At 37.5% G+C, this 26,962-nt stretch overlaps 1 protein-coding gene across 1 annotated transcript in view; it reads left to right on the forward strand.

Moving 5' to 3' along the window:
• Positions 1 to 26,962, forward strand: part of WNK3 (WNK lysine deficient protein kinase 3) — a 146,501-nt gene that overhangs the window by 106,103 nt on the left and 13,436 nt on the right. Inside the window, exons 12-20 of the mRNA XM_045833171.1 lie at positions 1,942 to 2,089; positions 14,988 to 15,104; positions 16,574 to 16,729; positions 16,811 to 16,862; positions 18,414 to 18,551; positions 18,916 to 19,859; positions 23,991 to 24,081; positions 24,623 to 24,753; positions 25,281 to 25,903. Coding sequence (XP_045689127.1) covers positions 1,942 to 2,089; positions 14,988 to 15,104; positions 16,574 to 16,729; positions 16,811 to 16,862; positions 18,414 to 18,551; positions 18,916 to 19,859; positions 23,991 to 24,081; positions 24,623 to 24,753; positions 25,281 to 25,903 — 2,400 coding nt within the window. The remainder of the gene's footprint in view (positions 1 to 1,941; positions 2,090 to 14,987; positions 15,105 to 16,573; positions 16,730 to 16,810; positions 16,863 to 18,413; positions 18,552 to 18,915; positions 19,860 to 23,990; positions 24,082 to 24,622; positions 24,754 to 25,280; positions 25,904 to 26,962) is intronic.

A 26,962-nucleotide genomic window follows, 5' to 3' on the forward strand; every position in this document is an offset into this window, starting at 1 on the left:
TTCATATTTTCATAATTTTGTAATTATACTTTGAGGAGAGAAACAAGGAGAGTTGAATTTCTACCACCTTGTCCTAAACACTAAATTAGTGTTTTAAGATAAATCTGCAATGTGAATGAATGATACAACCTCACTGAGTAGTATTATATCACTTTTAACTGTTGAAGGTGTTATTTGCTATTGCTATTTCTCTGTGTATTAAAAAAACTAAGTATTAATTGCACCTTCTACCACCACTTAGGTTTATGCAAAATGTTTTTTTATGTGAAAATAGAAAAAAATTTAGGAGTTATTTGTGTTTTTTATTATATATCTTTATTGCAGGTAGTTTATGAGTAGTTTTAAGAGGAGTTTACCTAAAAATTAATTTAAAATATCTGTTTGGTACTTATAGATCTTAGCATTTGTTTCAATTGTATTTACTGTAATTTTTATATTTATTGAAGTATCTTCAAAGGTATTAAAGAAAAAAACTGAAAAGCGTTCTTGACATGGACAAATGGAAAGTTAATCGACCCTTTCATAATCATTGATTTGAACCTGCAAAATACAACTATTTAGAATTAATCATGTTGAAACTTTTTCACATCATGTGTTTTCATTTTTAAGCAAAATTTTGGTGTATTTGATTGATTGATAAGGAGGTATAACTGATACTCAACTTTGTATTTCAAGTATACAATGTAATGATTCGATATTGTATATATTGTGAAGTGATTGCCACAATAAATCCATCCATCATTTCACATAGTTAAATAATTTTTTCTTTGTGATAAGAATTTTTAAGGTCTTCTCTCTTAGCAACTTTGAAATATGCAGCATAGTTTTATTGACTATACTCTCCATGCTGCACATTATATTGTGATTTATTTATTTATTTTATATCTGGAAGTTTGTACCTTTTTTACTCCATTCACCTATTTTGCCTACCTATGACCCTCGCCACTCCTCCCCCCACTTCTGACAACCAATAATCTTCTCTGTATCTGAACTTGGATTTTGTTTTTGTTTGTAGATTCTGCGTATAAGTGAGATTATATGTACTTGTCTTTCTTAGTTTATATTTATTTCCCTTACCATACTGCCCTGTAAGCCTACCCATGCTGTTGCAAATGCCAAGATTGCATTCTGTTTCATTGGTAGATATTTCATTCTATAACATATACCATATTTTCTTCATATTTTTTCCATTTGTTGTTTTGCCCTCCTGCACTATTCCTGTGTTTCACACCCTGTCTGTCTGTCCTCTCTTGAGTTCATTGCATAGAAAGGTATATTTTGAGTGAGAATTGATTTCTAGATGTTTTATTTGAACATATTAATAAGAAAACACAAACAGGATAAAATTAATCAAGAGGGTCCTCTGATAAAAGGTTCCATAGAGGCCAGGCACTGTTAGTGTTTTTCTTTCTCTTTCACTACTGTGAGAAAATGTTTCTCAAACAAATACAACATGATCTCAGTCTTTTATAACTTATAAAACAGCTTTATTGAGATATAGTTCATATACCATGAAATTCACCCATTAAATGTATACAGTTCAGTGACTTTAAGAATATTCACAGTTATAAAATCATAACTTTAAAATTTTTTATCTACTGGTTTGAAGGACACAGAGAGAGATGAAAGATATCAATTTGTTGTTCTACTTATTTATGTATTCAGTGGTTGATTCTTACACGTGTTGTATCAAACCCTTAACCATGGAGTATCAGGACAATGCTCTACCCAACTAAGCTATTACTTATTTATTTTCCATAAATTCTGATTTTATACTTGGGAAGTTTTCTTAGAATTGTGTCATCATAATGAAATGATTGTAGCCATGAAGAGATTTCAGATGTTAACTGATTTGGGTTAAATATTGGGCTTTGAGAATCACAGAATAATGTGTTCCCTGAGAAATTGAATAGAAGTTGCTTTTGTGTTTTTAATTACTAGTTTGCAACATGATATGACAGCTGTGAAGGAAAACACTAATGCCCCTGACAACCCAAGTGGAAATGGCAAACAAGATCGGATCAAACAGAGAAGAGCTTCCTGTCCTAGACCAGAGAAAGGGACTAAATTTCAGCTTACTGTTCTTCAGGTCAGTGTGTAAATATGGGTTAAGAGTGGGTGCAGAGGTCTGTGGGGGGGCGGGGGCGGGAGATAGGGGTCAGGGAGGTGGGGGTCAGGGAGGGGTAATGTTACTCGGGAAGTAGAGTATTGTGAAACTCAAAATTAACTTTTATTAACAAATTTTTCAGATAAGAATATTATGCATTAATTGTTAAACTTAGGAAAGATAAGGAAGAAAATAAAAATCACTTGTACCCTCAGATATAGTTCCTGTTAATGTTTTAGTTTGTTTCATGTCTTATTTTGTACCTTTGTGTAGTATTTTACATAAAGACGAGAGGACTAGTAATAGTGAAAATTTACTGAATTATTTTGTGCTAGATAGCCTACATATTGTTTTTACCATTTAATCGTTTTAAGTTCTTGTTTTTTATATTATTATCATTTGATCTTTTAATAACTTTATACGATTAATGGTAGTATACTTCCTTTTAAAAATGAGAATTACAGAGGTTATTTGCCTAAGGTGATTGAACTACAGAGCCATAATGAGATCTGAGTCAAGATCAACTTTAAATTCCATATCTAACTGATATAGTAGAAGTGTCAAATGAATGCTAAACCTTATATATAATTTTATATCCTGCCTTTTTTTCAAAATGAAATAAATCACTCTATCTTTTAAAAGATTTTATTCATTTATTTTTACACATGGAAGAGAGGGAGACAAATACCAAAGTGTGGTTGCCTCTCCCATACCCCCTACTGGGGACCTGGCCCACAAGTCAGGCATGTGCCCTAAATGGTAATTGAACCAGTGACCCTTTGGTATGCAGGACAACATTCAGTCCACTGAGCCACACCAGGCAGGTCTATATCCTGCCTTTTAAAAAATTAATGTTTTACATATATTTTATTTTGTCAGTAAGTAATTTTTAAAAAAAATACATTTTATTCATTATGCTATTACACTTGTCCCATTTCCTCCCCTTTATTCTCCTCTGCCCTCCACACCCCCTCCCACCTGCATTCCCTCTGCCCCTTTAGTTCATATTGATGGGTCATACGTATAAGTTCTTTGGCTTCTCCATTTCCTATACTATTCTTAACCTCCCCCTGTCTATTTTGTTCCTACCATGTATATTTCTTATTCCCTGTTCCTTCTCCCTGCAGTCTTTCCCCCACCCCATACCTCCTGATAACCCTCCATGTGATCTCCGTTTCTACGATTCTGTTCCTGTTCTAGTTGTTTGCTTGGCTTGTTTTGTTTGCTAGGTTTGGTTGTTGGTAGTTGTGAGTTTGTTGTTATTTTTCTGTTCATATTTTTTATCTTCTCCTTCTTAGATAAGTCCCTTTAACACTTCATATAATAAGGGCTTGGTGATGATGGACTCCTTTAACTTGACCTTATCTGGGAAACACTTTATCTGCCCTTCCATTCTATATGATAGCTTTGCTGGATAGAGTCATCTTGGATGTAGGCCCTTGCCTTTCATGACTTCCAATACTTCTTTCCAGCCCCTTCTTGCCTGCAAGGCTTCTTTGGAGAAATCAGCTGACAGTTTTATGGGAACTCCTTTGTAGGTAACTATATCCTTTTCTCTTGCTGCTTTTAAGATTTTCTCCTTAATTTTAATCTTTGGAAATGTAATTATGATATGCCTTCATGTGTTCCTCCTTGGATCCAGCGTCTTTGGGTCTCTCTGAGCTTCTTGGACTTCGTGAAAGTCTATTTACTTTGCCACATTGGGGAAGTTTTCTTCATTATTTTTTCAAATAAGCTTTCAGTTTCTTGCTCTTCCTCCTCTCCTTCTGGCACCCGTTTGATTCAGATGTTACAATGTTTAAAGATGTCCTGGAGGTTCCTAAGCCTCTCCTAATTTTTTTTTTAATTGTTTTTTCTTCATTCTGTTCTGGTTGAATGTTTATTTCTTCTGTATGCATCAAACCATTGATTTGAGTCCTGGTTTCCTTCCTGTCACTTTTGGTTCTCTGCATATTTTGCTTTACTTCACTTTGGGTAGCCTTCATTTGTTTCTTCCTTTTGCCACCAAGCTCAGTCGGTTCTGTGAGCATCGTGATTACCCATGTTTTAAACTGGGCATCTCATAGGTTGGCTATCTCTTTGTCACTTAGTTGGAGGTTTGTTCTTTCATTTGGACCTTTTTTTTTTTTTGTCTCAATGGGCTTGTTACGTAGTAAGGGACAGAGCGTTAGGTGTTCACCAGGGCGGGGCAACCCATGTTGCTTTGTTGTGAAGCTGTATGTATGGAAGGGGTCTGAGAGGGAACAGTGCTGCTTTCTCCGCTCTCTACCAGTTTTTAGTCACTTCCCTTACTACCCACAATCAAATTGGGCCCTTCTGGTGCTGATTCCCAGGTGGGTGGGTTTGTGTATGTTCCAGGTCCCTGTGGGTCTCTCCAATGAATTCTCCCTTGAAGCTGGGAGTTTCTCCTGCCTCCTCAGGCCCCACAGGTGTTTTCAGTCAGAGGCTTGGAGGCTTTATTTCCCCACAGTGGAATCGTGGGTTGTATAGTCTATCTTCCTCCCCAGTAGTTCCTCCCAGTTTGTCTGCATGCGAATATGGGACCTACAAGGTCAGAAGCCACTGCCTAACGGATGCACCAGCTGCCGCCTTGCCCGCCCCGGTCCTCCATCTGCTGCCTTGCTGCGAGTCCTACCTGTCTGGCGGCCCATCTCCTCCCCTCCTACCGGTCTGGATGAATGTTTCTCCCTTAATTCCTTGGTTGTTGGACTACTATATAGTTCGATTTTCTATCAGTTCTGGGTTTTTTATGTTTGTAAATATGTTGTACTTTTGGTTGTGCGAGGAGGTACAGTTTATCTCAAGTACGTCTCCATCTTGGCCAGATGTCCTGTAAGTAATTTAATAACATATTTTAAATGGCTCCTCCGGATAGTCCCTTTTATAGAGATATAATAATTTAATCATTCCTTCTGTTCTTTTTTAAATTTTACTTTAATCTTTGTTCAAGTACAGTTTTCTCCCTTTTACTCCCAATCCAGCCCAGCCAGCCAACTCTCCCCTCTTCCCGCCCATTACCACCCTTCCCCTAGTTTTTGTCCACGTGTCCTTTAACTTTGTTCCTGTAAACCCTTCCCATTGTCCCCTGAAACTCCCTCTTCTCTCCCTTGTGGTCCCTGTCAGCCTGTCCTCTATTTCAGTGTCTTTTGTTATATTTTGCTTGTTTCTTTGTTTTGTTGTTTAGGTTCCTGTTAAAGGTGAGGTCATGTGGTATTTGTCTTTCACTGCCTGGCTTGTTTCGCTTAGCATAATGCTTTCCAGCTCCATCCAAGCTGTTGCAAAGGGCAGGAGCTCCTTCTTTCTTTCTGCTGCATAGAATTACATTGTATAAATGTAGCATAGTTTTTTGATCCATTCATTTAATGATGGGCATCTAGGTTGCTTCCAGCATCTAGCTATTGTAAATTGTGCTGCTATGAATATTGGGGTGCAAAGGTTCATTTGAATTGGTGTTTTAGTGTTCTTAGGATTTAGTCCCAGCAGTGGAATTGCAGGGTCAAAAGGCAGATCCATTTTTAGTTTTCTGAGGAAGTTCCATACTGCTTTCCATAGTGGTTGTACCAGTCTGCAGTCCCACCAGCAGTGCACTAGGGTCCCCTTTTCTCCACAACCTCTCCAACACTTGTTGTTTGTTGCCTTGTTTATGATGGCCATTCTGACTGGTGTGAAGTGATACCTCATTGTGGTTTTCATTTACATCTCTCTGATAGCTAGTGATATTGAACATCGTTTCATGTGTCTTTGGATTTTCTGTATGTCCTCCTTGGAGAAGTGTCTGTTCAAGTCCTTTGCCCATTTTTTAATTGGGTTGCTTATCCTCTTAGAGTGTATCCGTGTCAGTTCTTTATATATTTTGGAGATTAAACCCTTGTCTGAGGTATCATTGGCAAATGTGTTTTCCCATACAGTTGGTTCTCTTTTAATTTTGATACTGTTTTCTTTAGGTGTGCAGAAGCTTTTAATTTTGATGAGGTCCCATTTGTTTATTCTTTCCTTTTTGTCCCTTCCTCTAGGAGACATGTCAGTAAAAAAGTTTCTGCATGAAATATCTGAGATTTTCCTACCTACATTCTCCTCTAGGACTTTAATGGTGTCCCGTTTTATATTTAAGTCTTTTATCCACCTTGAATTTATTTTTGTATATGGTGTAAGTTGGTGCTTGAGTTTCATTTTTTTGCACGTGGCTGTCCATTTCTCGAAACATCATTTGTTGAAGAGGCTATTTTTACTCAATTTTATGTTGCTGCCTCCTTTGTCAAATATTAATTGACCATAGAGACTTGGGTTTCTTTCTGGGCTCTCTGTTCTGTTCCATTGGTCTATGTGCCTGTTTTTATGCCAGTACCAGGCTGTTTTGATTACAGTGGCTTTGTAGTATAGTTTAGTGTCAGGTATTGTGATCCCTCGTACTTTCCTCTTCTTTCTCAAAATTGCTGCAGCTATTCGGGGTCATTTATGATTCCATATAAATTTTTGAAGTGTTTGTTCTATGTCTGTGAAATAAGCCATTGGTACTTTAATTGGAATTGCATTGGAAGTGTAAATTGCTCTAGGTAGTATGGACATTTTGATGATATTAATTCTTCCAATCCATAAACACGGTATATGTTTCCATTTGTTTGGGTCTTCCTTGATTTCTTTCCTCAGAGTTATGTAGTTTTCTGAATACAGGTCTTTTACCTCTTTGCTTCGGTTTATTCCTAGATATTTTATTTTTCTCTTTGCTATTTCAAATGGGATTTTTTCCTTGATCTCTGCTTCTGCTATTTCATTGTTGGTGTACAGAAATGCCTTTGATTTCTGGATATTGACTTTGTATCCCACTGTTTTGCCAAATTCATTTATTACGTCAACCAGTTTTTTCGTGGAGGCTATAGGATTTTCTATGTACACTCTCATGTCATCTGCAAACAGTGACAGTTTTGTTTCCTCCTTTCTGATTTGGGTGCCTTTTATTTCTTTTTCTTGTCTGATTGCTGTGGGTAAAATTTCCAGTACTATATTGAATAGAAGTGGTGAAAGTGGACAGCCTTGTCTTGTTCCTGATCTTAGTGGAAAAGATTTCAGTTTTTGCCCATTGAGTATGATGTTGGCTGTAGGTCTCTCATATATGGCCTTTATTATGTTGAGGAATGCTCCCTCTATTCCCAGTTTGCTGAGTGCTTTTATCATAAATGGGTGCTGTACCTAATCAAATGCTTTTTCTGCATCTGTTGATATGATCATGTGGTTTTTGTCTTTGCTTTTGTTTATGTGATGTATTACATTTACTGATTTGCAAATATTGTACCATCCTTGCATCCCTGGAATGAATCCCACTTGGTCATGGTGTATGATCTTTTTAATGTGCTGTTGGATGTGGTTTGCCAGTATTTTGTTGAGGATTTTAGCATCAATGTTCATCAGTGATATTGGCCTGAAGTTTTCTTTCTTTGTTGTGTCTTTATCTGGTTTTGGAATTAGGATGATGTTGGCATCATAAAAAGAGTTTGGGAGACTCCCATCTTTTTGGATTTTTTTGAATAGTCTGTGAAGGATAGGGGTTAGCTCTTCCTTAAATGCTTCATAGAATTCTCCTGTGAAACCATCCAGTCCGCGGCTTTTGTGTGTCAGGAGTCTTTTGATTACTGCTTCAATTTCTTTTGCTGTTATTGGTCTGTTCAGGTTTTCTGCTTCTTTTTCGTTGAATATTGGAAGATTATATTTTTGTAGAAATTTGTCCATTTCACCTAGGTTTTCAAATTTTTTGACATACAGTTCTTCATAGTAATTTCTTACAATCCTTTGTATTTCTGTGGTATTCGTTGTAATCTCTCCTCTTTCATTTCTGATTGTGTTTATTTGGGTCTTCTCTCTTTCTTTTATTGATGAGTGTGCTTAAAGGCTTCTTGATTTTATCTTTTCAAAGAAACAGCTCTTGGATTCATTGATCCTTAGGATTGTGCTTTTTAGTCTCTATGTCATTTAATTCTGCTCTGGTATTGGTTATTTCCTTCCATCTGCTTGCTCTGGGCTGTCTTTGTTGTTGTTCTTCCAGTTCTTGTAGACATAGGGTTAGGTTGTTTGTTTTGAATGTTTCTAACTTTTTTAGGTAGGCCTGTATCGCTATGAACTTCCCTCTCAGGACTGTTTTCCCTGTGTCCCATAAGTTTTGGGTTGTTGTGAGTTTGTTTTCATTTGTTTACAGAAACCTTTTGATTTCTTCCCTAATATCATTCTTGATCCATTCATTGTTTTATAGCATGCTATTTAATCTCCATGATTTTGAGTGTTTTGGGTTTTTTTTCCTTGGTGTTTGGTTTCTAGCTTCAGTCCCTTGTGATCTGAGAAAATGCTTGGTATGATTTCAATTTTCTTGAAATTCTTGAGGCTTGTTTTGTGTCCTATCATGTGGTCAGTCTTTGAGAATGTTCCATGTACATTTCAAAAAAGAATGTGTATTTAGCTTCTTATGGATGGAGGGCTCTGTATATTTCAGTTAAGTCCATTTCATCAAGGGTATTGTTCAATGCCAGAATATCTTTGTTGATATTTTGTTTAGAAGATCTGTCCATTTTTGATAGTGGGGTGTTAAAAATCTCCCACTATAATTGTGTTGCTGTCCATATCTTTCTTGAAGTCCTCTAAGATTTTCTTCATGAATTTGGGTGCCCCTATGTTGGGTGCATATATATTTATAATGTTTATGTCTTCTTGGTGGATTCTTCCCTTGAGTATTATGAAGTGACCTTCTGGGTCTCTCTTTATGGCCCTTTGGTGGAAGTCTATTTTGTCTGATATGAGTATTCCTACCCCGGCTGTTTTTTCCTGTCCATTTGCCTGGAATATTGTTTCCCGCCCCTCACTTTCATCCTCTGCAGGTCTTTTATCCTGAGGCGGGTCTCTTCTAGGCAGCATATGTGTGGGTCATTTTTTTTTTATCCATTCAGCTATTCTATGTCTTTTGATTGGAGCATTTAATCCATTTACGTTTAAGGTTATTATTGATAGGTATTTATTCATGGTCTGTTATGTATGTGTGTTCCTCCCTCTCTCTCTCTCTCTCTCTCTCTCTGTCTCTCTCTTTTCCTTCCTTAAAGCAGTCCCTTTAGAATCTCTTGCAGAACTGGTTTGATGGAGGTGTATTCTTTTAGACTTCTTTTGTCTGGGAAGCTTCTTATTTGGCCTTCTATCTTGATTGAGAGCCTTGCTGGGTAAAGTAGTCTTGGTTGCAGACCTCTGGTTCTGATTACCTGGAGTATTTCTTGCCATTTTCTTCTGGCTTGCAGTGTTTCCATTGAGAAGTCAGCTGTTAGTCTTATTGGGGCTCCCTTGTATGTTACTTCCTGTTTCTCCCTTGCTGCCTTTAAGATTCTCTCTTTGTCTTGAAATTTTGCCATTTTAATTATGATGTGTCTTGAGGTGGGCTTCTTTGGGTTCCTCTTGATTGGGACTCTCTGTGTTTCCTGGATTTGTGTGACTTTTTCTCTCATCAAATTAGGGAAGTTCTCCTTCATTACTTTTTCAAATAGTTTTTCTCTCCCTTTCTCTTCTTCTCCTTCTGGTATCCCTATTATACGGATATTACTACGTTTCATATTGTCTTGCATTTCTCTTATTCCCTCTTCATTCTTTCTGAGCCTCTTTTCCTTTTCTTGCTCTTTCTGGGTGTTCTTTTCTACTTTGTCCTCTAGCTCGCTAATCCAATCTTCTGCTTCATCATTCCTGCTTTTCATTCCTTCTACTGTATTACTCAGTTCAGAAATGGCATTCTTCATTTCCTCTTGACCTTTGTTGAGAGTTTCTATTTCCTTTTTCATGTTTATATAGTTTGCAGTGAGATCATTGTAGCTTCCTTCTAGTTTCTGGTAGCTCATTGTGAGTTCATTGAACTCCCTGATAATCATTGTTTTGAACTCAATATCTGATAGTTGAGTTGCCTCTATTTCATTTAGCATTTTTTCTGAGGCTTCCTCCTTTTCCTTCAATTGGGGATTTTTTTTTTGTTTTATTATTGTTCGTGGGATTCTTCTTGTTAGCCTCTGTTTCTTAAATTGATCTGTTCTGGTTCCCTGTGATTATGGTGTGAACTTCTGTGGTAGAATACTATGAGATTCACTGGTGCGGTCTCCTTCGTGTATCCTGGTGTTCACAGCTTACCCCTACTCTTTTGTGTGATGAGTTGGAGGAATAAGGCAAAAAATGGTTTAAGACAGCAAGACAGTATTCTATGATATTTATATTAGCAGCCAGTAGAGAAGAGATGGGATATCCTTTGGCTACTTATAGTGTTATCCGTGATCTTCCATCCCACTAGGCACATTTTAGAAAGGATGGAAAGAAGATAACACTCTTATTGGGCACAAAAGGATTGTTAGTTGGATCTAGAAAGCTGTGAGGCTGTGGGAGGTCAGATTCTGAGGTAGGGTGGGAATAAAGATTAGTAAATAGGAGTAGTGTGTAAAAGAATACAGACAACCCCCAGAATAATATAGTTCAGGAAATTGTGAAGTGGGCTGACATCAGGGTGGGGTGTTGAGTAGTATTTACAATTGTTTGAACCAGGTCTTATTTACAGTAATATTAAAGCAACAATCATGTGGCAAAATCTATGAGATCTAGATAACAAGGATAAGGAGTATAGAACCTTGAGAGGTGTACTAATGGAACACAAATTCAGGACAGTAAATTATCAACACACTGTGACTGAGATAACAGGGGGAACCTATCAAATGACAGTATAACCAGCCAAGCCAAAAATATTATACAGAAAGAAAAAGAATACCAAAATAATATTAAAATAAAAAATGTCACAAAAGTGAGAAAAAGGTAATACAAATTTGCAGCAACTTGCAAGCTCAGAAAAAAAAGGGGGGAAAAGGAGAAGATAGAGTGCAGGAGAGATAAATTTCGAGTGAAAGGAATAATACTAGGATGAATGGAAGAGAACATTAAGGGATTGAGAGATATAAAAATAATAAGTATTGAAAAATAAAAAGTCACTTAAAACACAAGATACAATCAACCAACAACAGCCAACAAAACAAAACAAAACAAACAAAACAAAACAACCTCTTGTTGGTTTCTAACTGGCCAGACCAGTTTTTCTGGTCTTGTTAGCTGCAGCAGGCTGAGGGGCGTTTGAAATGCTTATCATTCTTCCCAGTCAAATCTCAGTAAGTGTCTCAGGTACTATCCCCAGGGCCATCAGGGTTCTCTCCCCAGGGCCAATCCGACTTTCCCCTACAGGGCCCTAGGCACTGCCGCCGTCTCCCGGGCTCTGGGGCCCACAGGGCTCCTGCGTCTTTTCGGTTTCAAGATGGAAGCTCCCGGGATTGCAGGGAGACGTGCCCTTCCCCCAAATTCCACCATAGCGGGCGCTTTGTTCTCGGGAGGCACCTGCGACTTTCTTGGATTCACGGTGCAATCTCTGGGGATCGTAAAAGGGCACGCCCATCCACCAAATTTTTGAGTTTAGGGCTCTAGGAACACTCTAAGTGCCGCGTCCCTTCCGGGTTCACAGTGCAAAAGTCTAGATTCCGGAGGGGGCGTACACTTCCACAGTTCACCACCGCAGGCTCCAGAAACCCGAGAACACCCGTGCCCTTTCCTTGAGTAGGGCTGCGAGGTCTGGGTTTTCCACCTATCCATACTCCCACTGGGCTAGGGGTGCGGGCGCACTTCCAGGCCACCCCTGGTCGTGCTGGGTGGAGGCGCTCACTTCTCCCAGTGCTATGGGTGGGTGCTTACAGCCCCTGGGCGATTGTCTCCCAGTCCAACTGCCCTCTCTATGCCTTCAAGCCACAAGGTCTCCCCTGGTGTTGCTCAAGCCCCATAGTCCGGGGAGGGAGCAGCGCACTGGGCCTGGGGACTGCAATCCCTCTGGTCCCCGCACTGATCCCTGCCTCCTTTTTGTCCTGAAGAAGTCTCCTTACCGTCTGGTTTTTCAGTGATCGCTATAATTTTTGATGTACTGTTTTCAAAAATGTTTCGGTAACCTAGGTCACTTGCTCTGTGCCTCCACGGATCCGCGAGTTTACTTCCTCTTCACAGAAGCCGAGAATTACGCTGTCTGGAGCACAGTCGCCATCTCCTTTCTGTTCTTTATTTAGGTTTTTTATTTAGGTTGTTTCTTTCTTCATATTTGTCTGCCTCTTTCTATCAGTCTGTCATTTTTCTTATTTCTTCTCTCTCTCTTTGTGCCTGTCTCTCCATCTCCATCTCTGCAACAAACACCATTGAGCACGAATCTTTGTACATATCCCTGATTTTTTCCTTATGTTAGATGTCTAGAAGTAAAATTAGTGGGTCAAAGAGTATGAAGATTACACGTTGCTATATCACTGTCCAGGAAGTTTGGACCAGCTTACATTTCCAGTAGCAGTACATTGTCTTTTGATTAAAAGAGTCAATTTGAAGCCCTGGCTGATGTGGCTCAGTGGATTGAGCGTGGGCCTGCAAACCAGAGAGTTGCTGGTTTGATTCTCTGTCAGGGCACATGTCTGGGTTTCAGGCCACATCCCCAGTAGGGGGTGAGCAAGAGGGAACAACACATTGATGTTTCTCTCTCTTTTTCCCACCCCTCCCCTCTCTCCAAAAATAAGTAAAGTGAAATTGTTTAAAAAAGAATGAACAAAATGTAACCAGAGTCATTGAAATTAAGCACAGTCTAACAATAGCCAGAGGGGAGTGGGGAGGGGACAGTGGGGGAAGGGTTTTCAGGAACTACTATAAGGGACACATGGACAAAACCAAGGGGTAGGGTGGAAGTAAGGAAGGGAGGTGGGTTTGGAGAGGCGAAAGGGTGGGGAGAAAATATAGACAACTGTAATTGAACACCAACAAAATAATTTATGTATATATAAAAAAGAACCACTTTGTGTGGGATTAAGAGAATTTTGGAAATGAATGACCAAATTTAAATATCTGCATTGCAGATGGCTTTAGTGACTATTCTTTTCTTTTTTTTGCCCTTTTATAAAAGTTGTGTTCCCTTTTCTTCCCCATTGGTCACATTTGTAACTTATTTTTTCCTGAGTAATTTGAGCCTTAGATATTTCATAAAATGGTTATGTAGCCAGTGTTTCAGGAAGGGAAAAAACAATCTTTTTAGATTCTGAGCAACTTAAAAACCATTTCCCCATGTAATGTATGTGAGGTTATCTAGATGTTCCCTGTAGCATTTGCAATGAGAAGAGAATGATTGAGTCTTTTGAAAAATTTTTCATTACATTCATAGGGGTAACATTGGTTAATAAAATTATGTAGGTGTAAGGTATGCAATTCTATAGTACATCATCTGTATATTGCTTTGTATGTTTACTACCCAAAGTGAGATCTGCTTCCATCACAGTATATTTGATCCCCTTTACCCTTTACTACCTCTCCCCACCCACTTTCCCTTTGGTAACTACCATATTGTGGGAAATATCTATGAGGTATTGTTTGTCTTGTTTGTTCACTTTGTTGCTTTTAGTTTTTTATGCCACATATGAGTGAAATCATATGGTTCTTGGCTTTTTCCATGTGACTCATTTCACTTAGTATGGTATCATATGTTGTCTCAAAATGCAGCATTTCATCTTTTCTTATGGCTGGGTATTATTTCATTGTCTGTGTGTATGTCTTCATCCAATCATTTACTGGGGTACACATCAATTGTTTCCATTTCTTGGCTATCATGAATAGTGCTATAATGAACATAGGGATACCATATATCTTTGTGAATAAATGTTTCCAAAATTTTGAGTAGATACCCAGAAGGATACTATAGCTCTGTTCTTAATTTTTTTAGCAATTTCCATAATGTTCTTCCATAATTGCTGTAGTAGTTTACATTACAACCCTCAGTGAATGAGGGTTGCTTTTCTTCCACAACCTCTCCAACATTTGTTATTACTTGTCTTGTTGATAATAGCCATCCTAACAGGTGTGAGCTGGTATCTCATTGTAGTTTTGATTGGCATTGCCATTATAGCTAGTGAAGTTGAATATCCTTTCATATGTCTTTTGGCCAATTGTATGTCTTCTTAGGATACAAGTGAGTGTTTAGGTCCTGTGCCCATTTTTTAATTTGATTGTTTCTGTTGTTTGGTTGTATGAGTTTTTTATGTATTTTGAATATAAACCCCTTATCAGAGGTATTGCTTGCAAAGCTATACTTTCAGTCATTTTGGTTTCCTTTTTGTTTTGCTGATTGTGTCCTTTGCTATCCAGAAGCTTTTTAGTTTGAAATAATCCCATTCATTTATTTCTGCTTTTATTTCACTGGCCTATGAAATCACATTCATAAAATCCTCTCTAAGACCAAGGTCCCTAAGTATAATACCTATGTTGTTTTTCTATGTAACTTATTTTCTCAGGTCTTATATGTATGTCTTTGATCTGTTTTGAGTTAGTTTTTGTGTGTGGTGACAATCCATAGTCTAGTTTAATTCTTTTTGTATGTGGCTTTCCAGTTTTCCTAGCACCATTTATGGAAGAAGCTTTCTTTTTTTCTGTTGTATGTTTTTGGCTTGTTTGTTGAAAATTATTTTCCCATATGCATGTCGGTTTGTTTCTAGGCTCTCAATTCTATTCTATTGGTCTGTGTGTCTGTTTTTTCCCCCAATACCGTGTTGTTTTGGTTATTTTCATTTTGTAGTATAATTTGAAGTCAGGAAGTGTGATAGCTCCAGCCTTGTTCTTTTTTTGTCAAGATTGTTATGGCTACTCAGGGTCTTTGTGGTTCCATACAAATATTGGGATTTTTTTCTTCTATTTCATTAAAAAATGACATTGGGATTTTAATCGGGGTCACATTAAATCTGTATATTACTTTGGGGAAGAGGGCTCTTTTAACTATGTTGATTATTCCCACAATGATTGATTCTTAATCTGGTGGTAAAATGTTTATGCCTAGGTATCAACCTCTGGAGACAACATGGTGGAATGTCAACTGGAGACACACAATAACAAGATGGTGACTTTCAAGTTTGATGTTGATGGTGATACACCAGAGGATATAGCAGACTATATGGTAAGTACAATAAGTCTAAATCATTTTCATTTCAGTGTTTACTGTTCTTTTTTTCTAACTCCTCTCCCATTTATTCAGAGCCATCTTCTATTTAGGGTATTTTTTTTTTAAATTGGACAGAACTAAATTGGTTGTGATCAAGATGAAGTCAGTGTTCCTTCTCTGGTTTCAGTATATTTATCTGCAGAATATGAAGGTGTTTCATTAAAAGATGTTTTAGGTCAGTGCTTCTTATCCCTGGATGCATGTTAAAATTACCTGAAGAACTTTTGAAAAATAATTCCCTGGGCCCTTAAGTAAAACAGAATCTTTGGACATGAGGCCTAAGCATCAATTGTTTGTAAAGTTACCAGGTAATTCTAGTATGTTAGCTACTGATAGAATATCTTATATCTGGTTGTTTAAGTAATGTTCATTATTTCATTCAGTTTTCATATTTCTTTGAATTAATAGAATTAAGTTAGAATTTTCCACTTTTAAAAAGTGGGGATAGGTTAGGGTGTCAGAAAGACTATATAATGTGTATTTTTTAATTTTATTTTAGAGAAAGATGAAAGGACACAGAAACATCAATTTGTTGTTGTACTTATTTATGAATTCATTGGTTGCTTCTTGTATGTGTCCTGACCAGGGATCAAACCCATAACCTTGGCATATCGGAACAATGCTCCAACAAACTGAGCTATGTGGCTAGAGCCATAATTCTTTCGTTTCTGCCACATTTATTTGGAGATACATTTTTTTGGCCAAGCAGTAGTAAACATTTTAAAAATTAAACATACTACCCCTGGCTGGTGTGGCTCAGTGGATTTAGCATCAACCTGTGAGCCAAAGGGTCACCAGTTAGATTCCTAGTTAGGGCTCAGGCCTGGGCTGCGGGCCAGGTCCCCAGTAGGGGGATGGAAGATTCAATCACACATTGATGTTTCTCTTCCTCTCTTTCGCCCTCTTCCCCCCTCTCTAAAAATAAATAAATGAATGAATGAATAAATAAATAAATAATCTTTGTTAGAAAATCCTAGATTAAAAAAATTAAACATTTTGTCAGTTCTCCATCTTGTCTGACATAGTATTTTCTGAACGGTCTCTAGTCTGTTCTTTATCATCTTCAGAGATGCTTCATTTTGCAATTAATGATTTAAAAGCTTTTGGGTTCGAACATCTAGTTTTAAACATAAGCAATACCTCGGTTATGTCCTTCAAATGACAATCAGTTAATAGAATGCTTAAATGGTGGCTTCTTCTCTTGTGGGTAATGCAAACCTGACAAATGTCAGTAGTCTGAAAATAGAAAGAATAATTTAATATGTTGTGTTGCTTTCTAATCCTGGTCTTTGTTAATTCTCTTGAGGCACTTGTATATAAATATTTCATTTTAATTTATTTTTCTTAAGGGTTGTCATTGATATTATAATTTTGAAGAAACTAAATTCACTCTCATAAATAGACTTACTTTTACTTTTGGACAGGTGGAAGATAACTTTGTGCTGGAAAGTGAGAAAGAAAAATTTGTAGAAGAATTGAGGGCTATCGTAGGTCAAGCCCAGGAGATTCTTCATGTCCACTCTGCTGCAGATAAAACCACTGGAGTTGACTCTGTTAATGTGGAATCCAACAGTAGCCAAGTAAGATCAATTGCTTAGTAAATAGGTGTTCTGGGATATGTATCAGGAACTTCTTCATTTATCTATTCATTTTTAATTCAGACAGGATCATCTGAACAAGTACAGATAAATTCTGCATCCACTCAAACCAGCAGTAAGTATATTTAATAAAATTTACCATTTGGCATTGGAATTGAGGCATTTGGAACTTTGAATTTATACGTCTTCATTTGCAAAGGTGTTAGCCAATAAAAGAATTTATTAAGTTGTTAATGTAGGTTTTCCCACAGTCTGAAAGGACTTTATATCCCAGAAGAAAGTATAGAAGAATTAAAACCATTCTCCAATTTTTCTTCAAGTCTTGGTTCTTTATCTGATCAACTTATTTCTGAGTTGCTGCATGGTATGTTACACAAAAAGTAGTCACAGTACTGATGTGCCTTAATGGCTATCATGTTTGAACTTTAGTGGTAAGTTTTTTTCCTCCCTAATAGGAGATAGATAGAAACATTTTGGGGTTTTTTTTCTACCCTCACCGAAGGACATGCTTATTGGTTTTAGAGAGAGAGAGGAAGGGGGCGGGAAGCAGAGAAAGACAGACATTAATGTGAGAGGGAAACATCAATCAATTGCCTCTCTTAGGTGTCCCAACTGGGAACTGAACCTGCAAACCAGGCCTGTGCCCTGACCACAGGTTGAACCTGCAGTTTTTTTATTTGTGAGATGGTGCTCCAGCCAATTGAGCCACCCTGGCCAGGGCGGACAGAAATATTAACTAAGATCATTATGTTCTAAGTTTACCTCATGTTCTTCAGTCTACCTCATGTTCTAATAGTCATTGGTATGATTTTATTCCAACAGCTATATGTTTCTCCTTGCTCTGATCGCTAAGTTTTGTAAGTCAGATACTAGATAAAAATCCAAGGACTAAAAATGGGATCCTTTCTTTTTCTCTGGTGGCTTTATCTCTCCATTCTTCTCAGCTCTGGTCATAGATATATTTAGAGTATCTGGGAGGGGGAGAAGAGCCATAACGAATGAGGACCTCGGAAGGAATTATAACATGAAGAAGCAACAGGTGGTGTGGGAGTCATGGAAGCAGATACCATTACCCTGAAATTTGGTTTGTGTTAGAATGCCAGGGTCTTCCTCTATGTTCTTTTTCTCATTAGCATGAGTCTGAGTGGATATCTCACTGACAAACCATGGCATCTTTTAAAAAAGAATTACTTGAATAAGTTTACAAAGTAGGAGTAAAGATATAGGGGCTTATTTTACTTTACTTTTTAAGTTGTCATACAGTAAAATTTGAATTTTTTCTTTTGGCATACAGTTCTGTACATTTTAATACTTATGTAGATTTCTGAAGGCATCACCATGGTCAACATAAAGAATAGGAAATGTAGGTCTTAATGGTAAAAGTACTTCCCATTTTTCTCCCTAAAAATGTCTTGCTTCTAACTCCTATTGATATAATGTTTGTTTTAGTAGAATCTAAAACCCTTCTTTAACAATATCTTATGTTTACTTAGTTCTTTAGAGTATTTGTCAGGATTGCAGTTCTGTTCTTAAAAAAATTACATCCTAGTGCTGTTAGAAATGGAGATACAAGAGAAATTGGTATTTTAACCTAGTTTCCTTAATCAATAAGGTAAACATACTGACAACTGCTTAGCATACTAAATTTTGCTAATTCTTTCTACAGATGAATCTGTTCCTCAGTCATCCCCAGTTGGTCGGTGGCGATTCTGTATCAATCAAACAATAAGAAACCGTGAAGCTCAATCCCCTCCTTCTCTTCAGCAGTCCATGTCTACAGTTCCTGGGCTGTATCCACTTTCTAGTAAGCGTTTATTTTCTGTTGACTTTATCCAGACTTGGAGGGTGGGGTTGCAAAATGTGGACTGTATCTTCAACTTGTTTACATGGGAATTTTGTGCTTAAGAGAATTTTCATAAGCATTTTCTGGATGTTAATGCCAGGGTATATCTTAAACCATTTTTATTTAGTACTTATGAAAAAAAGAAAAGGTTTTTTTTTTTCTTTGACAGGTTCAATTCTGTGCATTGTGAGACCTAGTTACACCTAGGTACTTTCACATAATTTCTCATTTGTCCTTTGGTCTTCCTGTCCCCTTTGAGTTTGTGTAGTAGTCCATGCTTTGTGCTTACTAATATGTGCTCAGCCATTCTTTGTTACTGTTCCAGGTCCAAGAAAAATAAATAATAAGGATTTATCACAGGATACACTGCTCACTCTAGAAAATAATCCATCCCAGCGTGTACTTTTCACCTCCAAGTCAGAACACAAGGATGTAGTTGATGGTAAGATTTCTGAATGTGCCAGTGTAGAAACTAAGCAACCAGCTATACTTTATCAAGTGGAAGATGACAGGGATATAATGACACCTGTTGCTAGTAGTTCCACTTACACTGCTACTTCAGTTCATACTGTTCCAGTTGAATGTGAGGGGCTCACCAACCAAGCAGGAATATTTCTACCTGTGAATCCATGTCACCAAGCTTCCAGTCAGGCTAATGTACTTATGGCACCTCCTGGCGAGTCAACTCATATTGCTGGTAACTCTCTTAGAACTTCAGCATTTATGTCTGATCAGAAGTCTCAGTCCTTATCAGTGCAGCAGCCAACCATAGATGCAGAGTTTATATCCCAAGAAGGAGAAACCACAGTGAACACTGAAGCAAGTTCTCCTAAGATGGTTGTCTCCACTCAGACCCCCAGCCTTGAACCGACTACCCTTCTACCCACTACTGTCCTGGAATCAGATGGGGAAAGACCTCCAAAAATGGAGTTTGCAGATAACCGAATTAAAACTCTGGATGAAAAATTAAGAAACTTGCTCTATCAGGAGCATAGCATAACTAGTGTCTATCCCGAGAGCCAGAAGGATACCCAAAACATAGACTCTCCAGTTTCTTCCTGTGCTGAAGATATACTCTCATGTCCAGTGCCAGAAGTCATAGCCATCAGTCACTGTGGAATTCAAGACAGTTCTTCACAGTCCCCTAATTTTCAGCAGACAGGCTCTAAGATTCTGTCCAATGTGGCTGCCAGTCAGCCTGCTATCATGTCAGTGTTCAAAAGGGACCTGAATGTGATAACTTCTGTACCCAGCGAATTATGTTTACATGTAAGTATACTTCTTTCTAAACAATTCCTTATCCTTATGCCTTTAAAGAAAAGCATTCTTTTCTAAAGTTTTGTTCTCTGGAATGAAATTTTCCATGTCACAAGATTCTGATGTCACAGGTATTTAAGAATGTCATGACTCGGTTGCAAGTGCCCCAAACTTCTCAATAATGATGACTGATCTTTGGTGAGAGAGCCCTCTAGTGAATTAGCTATGAACTTTAAAACAATGTCTAGTTCTGTATTTAGGACAAGAGCAGGACTCATTTATAGATTTACTTTTAGTGGGTAGGAAGAACTTACTTTTATATTTTATTTACTTTTTTTAAAAAGTTTATTTATTTTTAGCCCTGGCTGGTGTGGCTCAGTGGATTGAGTGTCGGCTTGCAAACTGAAAGATGGCCAGTTCGATTCCCGGTTGGTCAGGGCACATTCCTGAGTTGCAGCCAGGTCCCCAGTTGGGGTTATGTGAGAGGCAACGATGTTTCTCTCACACACTGATGTTTCTCTCCCTTTCTTTCTCCCTCCTTCTCTAAAGATAAATGAATAAAATCTTTAAATTTTTTTAAACTTTATTTTTGAAAGCAGGGAAGGGTGGGAGAAAGAAAAGCAGACAAGCATCGATGTAAAAGAGAAACATCGATCATTTACCTCTCGAATGTGCTCCAACCAGGACCGAACCCACAACCTTTGCATGTGCCCTGACTGGGAGTCAAACTAGCAACCTTTTGATTTCCAGGATGACACCCAACCAAGTGAATTATACCAATTAGGAATGGAAGAATGTAATTTTAGATTTCCACTTAAAAATGCCTGTTATGTTTCCTTTTTAAGAATATCTTGGTTTTAGTCCTGGTTGGTGTGGCCCAGTGGATTGAGTGCTGGCCTCCGATCCAGACGGTTGCCAGTTCAATTCCCAGTTGGAGCACATGCCTTGGTTGTGGGCCAGGTTCCTGGTGGGGGGCTCACAAAAGGCAGCCACACATTGGTGTTTCTCTCCCTCTCTTTCTCCTTCCCTTCCCCTCTCTCTAAAATAGATAAATAAAATCTTTAAAAAATATAAAATAAAATGGAGATTGTTTTGGTAAAGCTGTTAAAAAAAGAATACTATGATTTTAATTTAATCTTGATATTTTGTTGAGTTGTATAATTGAAACCTCTATGTTTTGTAAAGTAATGTCACCCCAATAAATTCAATTTAGAAAACCCTACTAAACTCTGTAGTTTAAATGGGCTAACTTTAGAGTATGTGGAAACATATATCAATGAAACTTTTTTTTAATGTGAAAAATGTCTTTATTTTGCTTCACACTTGATTAAGTACGTATGGTAGGATCATTTTGAGTTCGTTTTTTTATATTGTATGAGGTAAGGGTTCAGTTTCATTATTTTCCATGTGGCTAACCAGTTGTTCCAGCACCACTTGTTGTTCCTTGTTGTTATAAATGGAATTCTTTTGTTAATTTTCTTTTCAGATTTGTCATTGCTACACTATAGAAATACAACTGAAGAGTTAAATTGTATCCTGGAACTTTACTGGATTTCTTTATTATCTCTAAGAGCTTTTGGTGTATTATTTTGGATTTTCTATATATTATATAAGATCATATCATCTATGAATAGTAGTAGTTTATTTCTTCATTTCCTGTTTTTCCTATCCATTAATTTTTCATATCATGCTTTCCATTTTTGTCCCTTTTGGTTTTTGTAGTGGAAGAATTTCTCATTTTTAAAAGTTGTTTCCAATATCCTCTTCAGCAAGATTTTTATGTCAACGATTATGTTTGTAATTTCTAGTAACTGTACTTCATTCTTTTTCTTATGGCTATTGTATACTCACACATCACTTGAAGATATTTAAGTATTACTTTATGTTATTAATGTTATTTTCTTATTATAAGTGTTTGGTGATTCTTACTTTCATAATCTTCTTTTTCCTCCTTAAGATTTCTTGTTTGTCACTCTGTAAATAATATACATAATTAATGTACCCTTCCTCCAGTAATTTCAAGAAAGGCATGTGACATTGTTACTGGCACTGGATTATACCTTGTCTGTAATGCTTCCTGGAGGGTGGCCCAGTAGTCTTCAAAGTTAGAAGAGCTTCCCCTTCCTCCTGGATGTTGTCTCCTCCCTATGTTGCTGACCTTTCTCTTGGCCACAAACATTTTCCTCTTATTACTCTTATTTGGGAGCAGATACCTCTGCTGTGTTTTGTTTGCTGTGGAGGTAGGAAGGGAAGGACCACACCTTCCTGTTTGTTCCTTCTTTGGTACCCAAGCAGTTCACTCTTCCACTCAGTGAGTATCTATTAGGCAGTGAATAAGTCCAGATCTGTTTTTGTGGAGCTCACATTCTGGGGTGTAGGGGAAGAGAGAACCTAAAAATATAAAGTAATTGAAGTAAAGATCTATGATAGAAAGACTAGGGGATAACTTTATATATGGTGGTCAAGGACGGACTTGCATTTACTTGGTGGTGACATTCACAGTTGGAGACGTATTCAAGGAACACAAATAAGGCCAGTATGTAGGAGGATGTTAGGAGATGATGTTTTAGAAGCAAGTAGGAGACAGATCATATAGAACTTCATAAGCATTCTAGCCAACCACTGATCCTTTTGGTTGGCCAGGACCCTCTCTTGCTGCCCATATCTGCCATTTGAACTATGGCATTTTGAAATAGTTCCTGCATATGTATATCCTGGGCTCTTTTTTCCTGATCTAATTATATATGAATATGTCTGCATCTCTTTTTCCTGTCATGTCTATGGGTTTGAATTGGTAAAGGATGCTATCACTTGTATTTAGTTTATTGATCCTGTTATTACTTATAAAAAATCTTTTCTATAATTTCAGTGAGACCAATGTTATACTTCCTAAATTATACTATTATTGAGAACATTTTTCCTCTTTATGATGGTAGCATTATTACTATTCCAAAATAGGACCTTGGAAGATAAAAACTGATTGTTCAGAATTATATTTTCAGTAACTGCTGATCTACTCTAAGTGTTAATAGTTCTTATTCAAGATTGCAGTATACTTAGTGTTGCTTAGACTATCTTCCTTCAGAAATGCTAAATCCCATTCTTTGGCTTTTAAATACTCTTTTTAAAAAAGATTTCATTTATTTATTTTTAGAGAGAGGAGAAGGGCTAAATAAAGAGAGGTAGAGAAATATCGTGTGGTTGCCTCTCACATGCCCCCAATGGGGGACCTGGCCCAGAACCTAAGCATGTGCCCAGACTGGGAATCAAACCAACAATCCTTTGGTTCACAGGCCTTCACTTAATCCACTGAGCTACCCCAGCTAGGACAGTAAACACTTTTTAAAGGATCCCACATTACTGTTTATAATTACTCAGTGCAGGACTAGAAACTATGAGGAAGAGCAATTTTGAAAAAGTTCAGTGAGACACATGAAGGATGCCTATGGATGTGTAATGGTCACTGATCAATCCCAGAGCCCGGTGAGTGGCAGGAACACAGCACCTAGGGTCTAAAGTGGGGGGCTCTCCTAAGAAGAAAAAAAGAGGGAAGTATGATTTTATTGCCAACTGTGGCCTGATGTTAATATTTAGAGTATGAAGTTGAAATAATTGTGAGATCCTTTGTAAATTTCTGTGTGTTTACATAAAGAAAGAAACTTGATTTGGTTATATTTCCTTGTACATCTAAATGTCTAGTCATCTTGTTTTCCTATGTTATCATTTATGTCAAACATCTTTAATTCTTTTGAATAACAAGCAGAAATAAAAGTTTTCAGTTTGAGAGTATAGGGTTTCAGTAACCTGTTTTAGAAAAATTGGTGCATATGAAGAAAATAATTTGAATTTCAATTTTCAGTTTTCAAATTTGCTATACGAAAAATATTCTAGGGCAGGAGGTTAATATTCTGTCCTTTTATTTATCTGAAGTCTAAATAATATTTTTAAAGTAAGGGGAACGGTTAATTCCTATACATTGAATACTTTAGGTTCAGTCTGAAATTGTACTATAATGCAAATATTACATGGCATTTTATTTTTAATTACTGATTAGTCCATATAAGAAACTACAATGGTCTAAACAACTGCCCCACCTTACCTAATTTATTATTATTTTCATTTTTCTCTTTTTGTCCCCATTAGGAGACGTCCTCAGATGCTTCACCTCCGGGGGACCCAGAGACCTATCCTGCTGATGTGTCAAGAGGTGGAGCCATTCATCTGCAGACAGGAGGTGGATATTTTGGCCTAAGCTTTACTTGTCCTAGTCTCAAAAATCCTATTAGCAAGAAATCCTGGACTCGAAAATTAAAAAGCTGGGCATACAGGCTACGGCAGTCAACCAGCTTTTTCAAGAGATCAAAAGTCCGTCAAGGTAGTGTGCTTACAGTCAGGGACATAGACTAGGTAACATCATTTTTCATTTACTTCTGTTTTGTTTTTTGGGTTTTTTTGTTCATACACCAATGTTGTCACTTTTTCCACATAGCCCATGTATGTGACACATCCCATTAATGTCATTGCCATTTTTATTTTTCCTTTTATAAATAATTTGTTTTTATAGTTATTCATTTCATATAGATGCTGTGTCTTGGGATAAGTCTTGCCATGTGTGATTTAGAGTTAGGGACTTCTACAATGTTGCTTATTACATTAACAGTTTTTAATTGTCTAGCCGGAGTTGAGTGTTTTCTACTTTTCATTTTTGGTAATGTCAACAAATTTAGTCTTAAATGATTTTCTCTTTTCTGCTTACAATTTTGCAAAACTTGCAGTGGAAACAGAAGATATGAGGTCAGCAGTTGCTCCTGAACCCATTCCTCTGACAGGAGAGTCCACAGCTGATACTAGGGCTTTGAGTAGATGTAAAGCAGTGAGTGGATCATTTCAGCGGGGTCGGTTCCAGGTTTGTATTTTTGGTTGAATCCTTATCTACAAGGACATTATAACAAGTAACAGCATTAAATGCATTGGTCTTTAGATGATACTTATTTTAAATGTAGATCATTATCATATTTAATTTTCATCCCCTCACCTTTTGAAGCCACTCAATAAAGGTGTGTAAAGAAATGGGGATTTTAGTAGCTCTAAGAGAACACAGAAATGTATCATTAACTTTCTGTGGGAGGTTGGGTCATCTTTTTTATAAATCCAATTTCATGTCTTTTAGAATCTTGGCATCTTTAATTATAGAATTTCTTTTAATTGTGTACTTTCGCTTGAGCAGCAGGAAGCCAGCTGTCTTTACCCAAGATCAATTAAAAGCCTTTGAATATGGGGAGTAAGATAGGATTTTAGTTTTGTTATTATCTATATGTGCATATCACAAGCAGAGCATCCACTTTTCTGTGCCATATATTGATATTGAATTTCTTTTGTGGGTTTACTCTTTAGTTAGGTGGAGCCAGCCACTTTTGACTTTTTGTATCTCAGGTGATTACAGTTCCTCAGCAGCAGCCAGTGAAAGTGGCATCTTTTGGAATAGAACACAGACCAGCCTTCACTGAAATGACAAGCCATTCTAGTGAAGAAGCTCTACCCTCTACTGAAACAGCAAAGGTTCAGCTGGTTGAAATGGAACCTGCCACACACAACCCACAAACTTTATTTTCTCCTCAGAAGTTACAAACCCTTCATGAAACAATTAAGGAAGATAAAGGAATTCCTAAACAAAGCGACAACTTCTCATCTTTCAACACAGCTTGTGAGACTGATGTCTCTTCAATAACCCCCGAAAAGGAATTGGAAGAAAATTCAGCCACAGGAAGTAGCATGCCGTCTGGGTCTGATCATTTGCCTAAAGAGAAAGACAGACTTACTGTTGGGAAACAACCTAGGTCTGATAGTGAATTTTCAGCCTCTCTTGCTGGCAGAGGGAGCTCAGTAGCAAAGCCTTGTCCAGAGAGTAATCAGTGCTTACCACTCCATGAAGAAAAAGCCTACACTCAAAGACAGAGCTCACTTTTCTATTCGCCATCTTCCCCAATGAGCAGTGATGATGAATCAGAAATAGAAGATGAGGACTTAAAGGTGGAGCTTCAAAGATTACGGAAAAAGTAAGAACACTCTCTCTTTTGTCACCTGTCTAGTTGCCCTGGGTTTTATAGAACTAGGTGTTAGATTGTTTGCTAATTTAGGACTGGTGACAAATTTAATGACTGAAAACTTTTCTGATTCAAAACTACCAAGATAGCATCAGATCCAACAGGTAATGAACTCAGTGCCACAATACTGTCACCCCTTAGATGCCGATCACTAGCCCAGGTAATATTACGTATGCTTCTGACTAGCCTGTTATAAATTGGAGGTTCCCACAAATCTTTCCTCAGTTTGATAAATTTGCTAGAGTGGCTTATAGAATGCAGGAAACCAGTTTACTTAGTAGGTTGGTGGGTTAATTATTATAAGAGGATACAACTCAACAGCCCGATGGCAAGGTATAAGGGAAGGGGCGTGGAACTTCCTTGCCCTCTCATGAGTGCCACTCACCCACCACTTCCTCAGTGTTCACCAACCTGGAAGCTCTCTGAACCCCATAATTCAGGAAATTTTATGGAGGCTTCATCTTTATAGGTATGGTTGATTAAATCATTGTCTATTGGTGATTAATCCAATCTCCAGCCTCTGCCCTTAATAGAGGTGGAGGGGAAGGGGCTGAAATTTCCCACCCTGTAATCACTTGGATGGTTCACCTGGCAACCAGCCTACATGCTTAGAGGCTTTTCCAAAAGTCACTCATTGACCTAGACTCCAATGTGAGGTTGTGAATCATCTCTTGTTATAAATAACAAGACACTCCTTTCATCTTTATCATTCTAGAGCTATTTCAGCAACTGTAGTTATTTGAGGACAAAAGATCAAATAATATAACAAGATTCTCCTATTGCTCTTATCACTCAGGAAATTACAAAGGTTTTAGGAGCTGTGTGCCAGGAACAGCGACAAAGACCATATATATATATTTTTAATTATAAATCATAAAATCGCAACAGTTAAGAAAACACAAAAAACAATCTCCTATTTCTCATGTCCTAATCTGATTTCTGAGAGGCAACCACGATGAACTGTTTGGTTTATGTATATTGCCTGTCATTTTTCTATGCATTTATAAATAC

The sequence above is a fragment of the Phyllostomus hastatus genome, unplaced genomic scaffold, assembly GCF_019186645.2.
Source record: "Phyllostomus hastatus isolate PE091 unplaced genomic scaffold, TTU_PhHast_1.1 phas_contig_10, whole genome shotgun sequence".
Classification (NCBI taxonomy): Eukaryota; Metazoa; Chordata; class Mammalia; order Chiroptera; family Phyllostomidae; genus Phyllostomus; species Phyllostomus hastatus.